Here is a 10,172-nt window from a genome sequence, read left to right as displayed (position 1 = left end):
CTTTTCCAAAATATAGTCCGGCCCCCCAGAAGGGCATCTTTGCTACATTGCTTTTGTTTGTTTTTTAAATATTTTATTAAATTTTCTTTCAAATAGCCAGAAATTTACAGAAATAAAAAGTAAAAAGTAAAGAAAAGAAAAGAAAAAAAAGAATGCATAAACACCAACTTTCCAAAGTACTTTAACCGTTCCAATCGGACTTCCCCACATCTTCCAAATCCTGCGTTCTTTGCAATTAAAACATCAGCAATTTGTTACCTTATTTCATGTCTTACTGTATCTTTCAAATACTATGTTTCTAAATGTAAAATACTGTATCTCAGTTATTTGTACCTTAAAAATAAACATAGTATGGTTACTTCATGTTGTCCACCTCATCTTTCTTATAACTTAGTTTCCAATTCACCTATTCAAGTTGCTGAAGCAAGAGTTTCCTAATCGTACACATTCTTAACATTCATACAACTTATAATGTTTTTGCAAATAGTCCTTAAATTTTTTCCAGTCCTCCTCCATTATTTCCTCTCCCAAATCTCGGATTCTGCCAGTCATTTCAGCCAGTTCCATGTAGTCCATCAACTGCGTCTGCCATTCTTCCAGCGTGGGTAAATCTGGTGTCTTCCAATGCTTTGCGATGAGAATTCTTGCTGCTGTAGTAGCATACATAAACAAAGTTCTATCCTTCTTTAACACTTTCTGGTCTACCATGCCCAGGAGGAAGGCCTCTGGTTTCTTGGGAAAGGTATACCTAAATACCTTTTTTAGCTCATTGTATATCATTTCCCAGAAGGCCTTCACTTTTGGGCAGGTCCACCAGAGGTGAAAGAATGTCCCTTCAGCCTCCTTACATTTCCAGCATTTATTGTCAGATTTGCTACATTGCTTTTGAAACAGCGTGAATGCTGATCTTACTTCTAAGGTGATCTTTCAGGAAGCAGCGCATCAAACCACCCTCCCCTCCCTCCCTTAGCCCTTAAAAAATCAATCTCGCACCCCCACCCACCCACTTTTCCCTCTCAGGTAGCTGAAAAGCTAAGAACTGCTAAGTATGGTGCCAGCTTTGCTTCTTACAGAACCTGACCATCAATGAGAGCCCTGGGGGATTCCAGATCAGGTTCTGGAGACTCGAATGACCCCCGAGAACCCAGAAGTTAGCCATTATAAACAGATAAATCAAGAAAACAAAAGGATTTCCCCCCCCCTCTACCACACCCTAAAAGCCTTTTATGGGGGCCTGAAAGTTTGAATAGTATCTCTGGGAGTAATTAGAAGAGGAGGTGGACTGGCACATTTTCACATACCACACATAGGCGGAGGGGCTTGTTATTCTCTTAATTCTTCCTATTAGAGGATGTCCCTATTGTTTCTGACAGCGCTGGCCGTGACCTGCTGGGGGTTCTCAAAGTGCAGTCCTCTTTCCCGCTCCCCAGAGCCGCAGATAAGTGTTTAGATGTAAGAGATGGATGGAGCTCGCAGAGAGCCTCTCGAATCCTGCTGATGCATAATGCCTTTAAGATCCTGCCTTTCCCCATCCTAATCTACAGAGGAAACAGGAAAAAGGAACTTAAAACTCCCTTTGCTTGCTCAGACAGCCACAGAGTTTTGTTCTAGCCCACTCTCGGTCTTGCAGTTAACTTGTTGCTTCCTGGGCCGGCGAGCATCGCTCTGACGATGCAAGCGAAGAGCAACGACTAAGGGTTCTTTTACCACTGAAAGGGGCATCTGTTATTCCGTGAACTGGATGGATATACTTGGCAAAGCAGGGACTGTTTTGCCACTTCTGGTTTTCTGCGGGTTCAGCTTCATGCTTTCAGGTAAGGCTCCTTCAGTTACTCGGGAGGGTCTGTCAGAGGATGTCAGTGAATTTCTGTAATGCACCAAGGAAGGGTCAGATTGCAAAATCCTTCTCCCTTGTCTCTTTTGATCCTGGAATCGTCTGTTCATTTTGTTCCAGAGAAGTCACCCGGCTGTGTGCAGCTTGTTATGACAGACTCCTGCCTGTCACATTATTATTTTTTTGAGAATTTGTTGCGGAGAGGGTGCAGGCAGATAACTTTGCAGGTGTTTGCTTGAGTCCAATATACATTGAGTCCAATATACAATATACAATATACAATATACATTAGATTGGTGTAATAAATCTTTTCGATAATGGTGATATTGATGGCGATAATGCGACTGTTCCTAACTCGGTTCAGAAGTAGCACATCAACCGTCTGAGAATTTGCTGAGAAAAGGACTCCCAATTTTGTTCCCCGGGGCGCTTTGCAAATAAATTTGACACACCTACAATATCAGGGTGTTTTTTTACTTATGAAATCTCTCATTACATCCCTTTCACTTAGCGAATCTAGGCACTAATGGGGTGAAACATTGTTGTGATAGATGCATTTAATGTGAGTGCTTACATTACAAACGGATTGAAATCGCTGCTTAATGGCAGAGTTAGCATCCATTGTTTATATAGATTTGTGAGAACGGCAAAGTATGGCATTTATTATAATTAGTGCTTGGCAATTAAACGCAAGCTTTTAATGCCTGGAGATGTTTTGCTACTTCAGTCAAAGATGATAGTGATACTTAAAATGAGAAAATGTAGCTCGTTCCTTTTCCTTTTACCTTTTCTCTGTTTATCACAAGTATTGCTCACTTCCCTTATCTCCAGGCAGTCTTTCTACACAGCAACATTAAGGCTGTAATCCTAAACAAACTTGAGATGGGACCAATTTTATACTCACTTAGGAGTAAGTCCCATTGAATTCAATGTGGCTTTTTAAAGGAGCTGTTTATAGGGATGCACTGTAAGGAAAACTTTGCGAAGCAAGGCAAGTGGAATAAGAAAAGTAGAGCGAAACTTGTGATAACTAGCATGTTGACTTGGGTGGTCTGGGTTCAAATCCTCCATAGCCATGGATTCACTGAATGAGTTTATCCAATACATTTTTACTTACCTCACTGGTCCATCCGTACAATCGGAATAAGAGGAGCCCATTGCACAGTATGCTTGGGAGGGGAAATAAGAAGGGGAGGGAGCAGTTTTTTTCACACGCCATCACTTATTGCTAATCATTTACACTGGAGGGTTGATGCCCAAATCATTGCCGTGTTTATGATATTTCTATTATGTTCTAGTCCCCTTTGTTAAAAAGAATACTTGCGCGTTGGTTCAGGAAATTTGAAAACTAGGTTGTAAAACATGCTATAAAAAAAAAAGTTTGTGAATGAGTCTAGAGTTCAGCTCCAAAAACTTTCTATTCAGTTCTTCTGGGAGCAGCAAAATCTGTATGTGATGAGCTGCTAGAACAGCCCTTCTCTAACTTGGCGCCCTCTAGATTTTGTTGGACTCCAATGGTCAGGGATGTAGGAATTTGTGGCACCAGGCGGGCAAAGGCTTTAGAGTACTAGAACATCATCCCCACATTAGCTTCATTGAGCGTCAAGCACTTGAAGAGAAAATACGGCAGAAGAGTCCATAACAAATGCTAACCTTCATACCTGTCTGAATACACAGTGGTTCCACAAGTATGGTCTTTCTGTAAATATCTGTACAATGGGTACAATCCAAGAGAAAATGAGATGAATTTCAGCCCGTTAAAAATCAACAGGTTTAAATATGCCCGGCTCTTAGCTTGCAGCTTGCTTGGTGATTCACAAATGAGTTAGGAGATCCTGCATCTAGAGAGGCCTCAAATTTATTCAGGCTAAAAAGTTGCTATTGAACAGACGAGAAAGCAGAAATTGTAGGATGCTTTGTGTCGTATTAGGTGGTATGTTAAAACGTTATAGATGACCAGCTGCCAGCATACAGAAATCCCATATGTCTGAACAGAGGTAAGTTTTGGAGAAAGGAAGTGCACTTTTTGAGACTCCATGGACAAGAGTGGTCAACTTCCACCAGGGAGAGCTGGGTTCGAGTCCTGCTCAGCAGCCATGAGGTTCATTGTATGACCTTGGCCAATCACTGTGACTTTCTCTCAGCCACCAGGGGTAGTGTGGTGATAAAAGCAGGGGGGAGGACACACCCCATTTTCCCCACTCGGTCCTCTTTGGAATAAATGGAGCTTTATTTAGGTTTTTTAAGTGAACTTAGCACACCTGCAGCTCTTTATATAAAACAACAACAACAGCTACTGTACCCCTTCTGTCCCCCCCCCCCAGTGAGAATCTTTTCTCTTGTATGATGAGCAGCTGCCCTGAAGATACTTATTTTGGTAATTGTCCCATTGGCTCTTGTCCTTGAAACCTCAACATTTAGCCCTTAAAATTACATAGGCATAGGTGGGAATGGGAGAGGAATGAAGGCAAGGAGAAACCCTAGCGCTGAAAACCCGCCAATCCACAAAGCTCAGCTGCTTTAGGTGTGTTATGTAGCCACACCCATCTCAATAGATCTGTCAGCTTTCCCGCTTTTGTTCAAGTGTGATATCATGTTTCCTGGGGCGAGCCGTGGAAGACAATGCGAATACGCCTTCCTTTAGATACAACAGGCGGAGTCCAGGAAAACAGTATTGACATTCCCCCTGAGCAGGAGAGGCAGGAGAGTCAATGGCAGAGCTTTTAAAACTCGCTTAACCTTGCCCCCAAGTGGTGGTGGGGAAGGAAAGAAGGGAGGAGGTCTGTTGCGGGTGTTGCCACAGCCGAGAAGGCGAAAATCAACTCCACCCTTGTTCCAAGGTGGGGACAAGGCCTCTGAGCACGGCTGCCAAAGAAATTGCTTTCCCTCCCTTTCCTTGTGTAACCCCATAGATCTGCCAAAAAAACTGCTGCTGTAGGCAATACACGAAGGAATGTATTCCCCATTCCGACATAGGTGTAACTCCGATAAACAAAAATGCCCTTAAATGACTTGTGAAAGCAACAGAATGCAAAATCTACCAGCATAGGTAAAGGTAAAGGGACCCCTGACCATTAGGTCCAGTCACGGACGACTCTGGGGTTGCGGCACTCATCTCGCTTTATTGGCCGAGGGAGCCGGCGTACAGCTTCCAGGTGGCCAGCATGACTAAGCCGCTTCTGGTGAACCAGAGCAGCACACAGAAACGCCGTTTACCTTCCCACTGGAGTGGTACCTATTTATCTACTTGCACTTTGACGTGCTTTCGAACTGCTAGGTTGCCAGGAGCAGGGACCGAGCAATGGGAGCTCACCCCATCGCGGGGATTCGAACCGCCGACCTTCTGATCAGCAAGTCCTAGGCTCTGTGATTTAACCCACAGCGCCACCCACGTCGTGGTTTAAACTCCGTATGCCACGACATGTAGCAATATTATTATTATTACTAGGGTTTCTTATCACACTATAAAGCTGTGTTGGAAATTAGCCAGGTGCCAGGCGCATTTTGCACCTGGCTGTTGACCACTTGCAACCAAGTGAAGTTGCCTGGGTGCCAGGATAGTGCCTGATGTCTCCACCATCTGGAGGTGCATGCCTGGGGTTCCTTGGATCGGGACCGTTTCCACATGCAGTCAAACCTCAGTTGCTGGACGTAATCCATTCCAGAAGACCGTTTGGCTTCCGAAATGTTCGACAATCGAGGCGCGGCTTCCGATTGCTTGCAAGAGCTTCCTGTACTCAAGCGGAAGCTGCGTCGGGTGTTCGGCTTCCGAAAAACATTCAAAAACCAGAGCATTTACTTCCAGGTTTTCTGCGTTCGGGAGCCGAAACGTACCAAAACGGAGGCATTTGGGAACCAAGGTTTGACTGTACCAGCAAAACATCCTGCAGAATTCTATCGGTTATATTTTATTGGCACAATCCGAATGAATTTTGAATACAGTGGTACCTCGGGTTACATACGCTTCAGATTACATATGCTTCAGGTTACAGACTCCGCTAACCCGGAAATAGTGCTTCAGTTTAAGAACTTTGCTTCTGGATGAGAACAGAAACCGTGCTCCGGCGGCGGCAGCAGGAGGCCCCATTAGCTAAAGTGGTGCTTCAGGTTAAGAACAGTTTCAGGTTAAGAACGGACCTCCAGAACAAATTAAGTACTTAACCTGAGGTACCACTGTATTGAGAAATACAACTTTCGAGCCGTCCGGCCTCAAAATGGCAATGAGGCATTCCGTTTTGGCAACCCTAACCCTGGTTTAAGGAGCCATTTGGCGCCTAGCTTATATATCTGAGTTTCTAACCCTGCCATAAAGTCCCATGAGGTTCCAAGGAAGGTTACAACAATATAAATATACATTTTAAAATCAGTTTAAAAATGTACACACACACACAAATAATAATCAGAAGAAGAGAGTGTGGCTTAAAAATACCTTTCTTGAGTGTCCCAGGCTAAGCGAAAGAGGTGGGTATTCAGCATACGACAAAAACTATGCAATTGCATTACTAGGCACAGCTCTGTGAAAAAAGAAATTCCACAGCTTAGGGGCTGCCACAGAGACCGCCCTCTGCCAACCTCAACCCCCTCTCACATTTCAACAACATTTGCTTCCTATATTTGATAGTGGTGGGAGAATTAGCAAGGCAAGGAACCAGAAGTTGTGACTAAGCAAACACAGTTACACTTTAGCCATCTTCATAAATAAATTATGTGAAGGCAAAAGGTAAAGGTAAAGGTAAAGGTAAAAGACCCCTGGACAGTTAAGTCCAGTCAAAGGCGACTATGGGGTTGCGGCGCTCATCTCGCTTTCAGGCCGAGGGAGCTGGCGTTTGTCCACAGACAGCTTTCCGGGTCATGTGGCTGGCATGACTAAACTGCTTCTGGCGCAACGGGATGCCATTATGGAAACCGGAGCTCATGGAAACACTGTTTACCTTCCCGCTGAAGTGGTACCTATTTATCTACTCGCACTGGCATGCTTTTGGACTGCTAGGTTGACAGGAGCTGGGACAGAGCAACGGGAGCTCACCCTGTCATAGGGATTCGAAGTGCCAATCTTCTGATCAGCAAGCCCAAGTGGCTCAGTGGGCAGTCATGTCCCATGCATTGGATATATGGGCCTCTGTACGTGCAGCTCTTTGTGCATAGGCTTTTGTATAAGTCTTGCACCATTGGTGCTCCAGCTTCCACTGAATATTTCATGTACAGAAAGGTCTGTATTAACAGAGTTCCCCTGCTCAGTTGTCCACACTCAACACACAGCTGTTGGGGGGCAGGAAAGCCACGCAACACCAGGGAAAGGCGGACCCATGGTGCATTGCATGTCAGCTCCCTCGGACAATTAACACAACAAGGCAGCTTATCTTTCAGCCTGATCTTAAACCTACTTACAGAGAAGTACAGTATACACCACTGTGTTCACCAAGACTTACTTCCTAGTAAATGTGCATAGCATTGTAGCCTTAGACAAAACAACAGCAGTCCCAGCAAACAGACTGGGCAAACTATGACTGATAGACACCTTTGCACAATATATTCATATTGCATACCATATTTTATAATGGTACAGTGGTACCTCGGGTTACATACGCTTCAGGTTACAAACACTTCAGGTTACAGACTCCGCTAACCCAGAAATAGTGCTTCAGGTTAAGAACTTTGCTTCAGGAGGAGAACAGAAATCGTGTGGTGGCGGCGAGGCAGCAGCGGGAGGCCCCATTAGCTAAAGTGGTGCTTCAGGTTAAGTACGGACCTCTGGAACGAATTAAGTACTTAACCTGAGGTACCACTGTATGCCATTTTTAAAAAATAGTCTGCAATGTTTTCTCTCCTCAGAAAACGTTAAATACGTTTTTCGAAATCTCCACATGTCACAAGGCTATTGGACAAGCAATTTTCTCTTAATTTTGGGTCAGGGTCATACAAGCACCGCAACCCCATGGGTAGGGGGGTTCAAACAAGATGTTAGTAAATTTAACGAATGCATGGTGGGGGGATCACAGAGCTGCATGACCCTAGGCCTTCTCTCACCAGGCACAATAAGAAAGCCCCCCAACGGCTGCCCACACATATGGTTAACACCCAAAGGGAATCTGTGTGTGAAATTATGCACACACCCTCCAAATGCATGATGGGTGGGGGCACCGCTAGCCTACGTGGTTCCTCAAGCCCCCTCATGCGTTCTTTCGATGCATGGTGTGCAGTTTTTGATGGTGGCTTGACACCTCCTCCCTTGGGTAGGTAGCAAGGTGTATTGTCTTGCTTGCTTCAAAATGTGGTAAGCTAACCCTACTGCATTTGGTAGACCACCCTGCATATTCTGTTGGGTGGAGCCCAGGACATATTGTCCACAGCCCTAACCTCCTGAGGGACACGGGTGGTGCTGTGTTCTCAACCACCGAGCCTCTTGGGCTTCCCAATCAGAAGGTCGGCAGTTCGAATCCCCGCAACGGGGTGAACGCCCATTGCTCTGTCCCAGCTCCTGCCAACCTAGCAGTCCTAAAGCATGCCAGTGCAAGTAGATAAGTAGGTACCCTGCAGAGGGAAGGTAAATGGCATTTCTGTGCGCTCTGGTTTCCGTTACAGTGTTCCGTTGCACCAGAAGCGGTTTAGTCATGCTGGCCACATGACCCAGAAAGTTGTCTGTGGACAAACGCCAGCTCCCTCGGCCTATAGAGAGAGATGAGCGTGAACCCCAGAGTCGTCCGCAACTGGACCTAACAGTACCTTTACCCCTTTGAAATACAGTTTGATGGGCGTTTCCCCTTTCAAACTGGTTAATCTTAAAGGTGTGTCACACAGGACACCTTAAAGCTGTTAACACGGGATTCCCAAAATGGGAAATGATTATTCCCCTCCCCTAAACATTCCTGTATCGAAATTGATTTTGCTTGTAACTTACTTAAAACCTTGATCCTTATCACCTAAGTGGTGATACGTTACAAAAACCAAACCTTTGACTGGACTTAACTGTCCAGGGGTCCTTTACCTTTACCTTTTTACCTCCTGACAGCACCACTGCAGGTACAGGTTGATTCAGCTCAGTGCTATTTTTCTAGAAAAAGAGGGGCCGGAACCAGTGGCGTCGTCTGGGGAAGGCCAGTGAGGCAGTGGCCAGGGGTACATTTGTAGGGGCATATTTTACTCTTTGCTGCCCTGCCAGCCCCACGCCACTTTGCAATGCCACAGGGCTGGCTGAGGAGGATGCGACAAGCATGTGCCCTCCCTCATCTGGGCGTATGCCTGTTGCAACCTCCTCCCACAGCCTTTCAGCATCACAAGGCAGTGTGAGTGTGTCCTTTGGGTGCATGTGAGTTCTGCTCACCAAGGCCTGCGGGCGGGAAGGGGCGCAGCGCAGCCCCACTTGGTGGTGGGGAGCTGGCGGCAGCATGGCGTGGGCACGGGCTCCATTCACCCTCCACACTCTGAGCCCTGCCACCTGGATACGCGCACCCCCCTGGGCGCATGGTAGGTGCCCACAATGCCCACATGCCACTGGGCAAAACTCACTACAATCACTTTGCTTGTTCTCTTATAATGGCAACGGTGCCCACCTGAGAGGTGACGGAAATGCATTCAGGTGAGTTCCAGGTGAAAAGAAGGCCTGATTGGTCTCTTCAGTGGACAGCAACCATATGAGAATAATCATACTCCAATTTTCTGGATCATGGATTGGCTATATTATCTACATATTGACAAAGTGGCAGAAGAATACCTTTTTCAGATTGGCTCAGACAACTGTATCTGTTGGGGGGATTTGAATATTCACTGAGGGGGTTCTCAACCAGCCCATGCAAGAGTTTCTTTTCAAGTAATAGTAGTAGTAGTAGTAATAATAATAATAATAATAATAATAATAATAATAATAATAATTATTATTATTATTATTATTTATTATTTCTACCCCGCTCATCTGGCTGGGTTTCCCCAGCCACTCTGGGCAGCTTCCAACAGAAGATTAAAAATACATTAAACCATCAGTCATTAAAAACTTCCCTAAACAGGGCTGCCTTCAGGTGTCTTCTAAATGTTATGTATTTGTTTATTTCTTTGACATCTGGTGGGAGGGCGTTCCACAGGGCGGGTGCCACTACCGAGAAGGCCCTCTGCCTGGTTCCCTGTAACTTGGCTTCTCACAGTGAGGGAACTGCCAGAAGGCCCTCGGCACTGGACCTCAGTGTCCGGGCAGAACGAAGGGGGTGGAGATGCTCCTTCAGGTATACAGGGCCAAAGCCATCAGTTCAGCGCCAACACTTTGAATTAAGCTCAGAAACGTACTGTGAGCCAATGCAAGTCTTTCAAGACAGGTGTTATATGGTTTTGGCGGCCACTCCCAGGCACC

At 45.6% G+C, this 10,172-nt stretch overlaps 1 protein-coding gene across 1 annotated transcript in view; it reads left to right on the top strand.

Annotated features, from left to right (window-relative positions):
* The first annotated feature begins 1,351 nt into the window (after positions 1-1,351).
* Positions 1,352-10,172, top strand: part of TEK (TEK receptor tyrosine kinase) — a 48,201-nt gene continuing 39,380 nt past the window's right edge. The window contains exon 1 of the mRNA XM_077921116.1: positions 1,352-1,814. Coding sequence (XP_077777242.1) covers positions 1,742-1,814 — 73 coding nt within the window. The 5' untranslated portion in view covers positions 1,352-1,741. The remainder of the gene's footprint in view (positions 1,815-10,172) is intronic.

Source organism: Podarcis muralis, chromosome 17 (genome assembly GCF_964188315.1).
Source record: "Podarcis muralis chromosome 17, rPodMur119.hap1.1, whole genome shotgun sequence".
Classification (NCBI taxonomy): Eukaryota; Metazoa; Chordata; class Lepidosauria; order Squamata; family Lacertidae; genus Podarcis; species Podarcis muralis.
The sequence above is the reverse complement of the archived record's forward strand: the minus strand, read 5'-3'. Positions and strand labels throughout refer to the sequence as shown.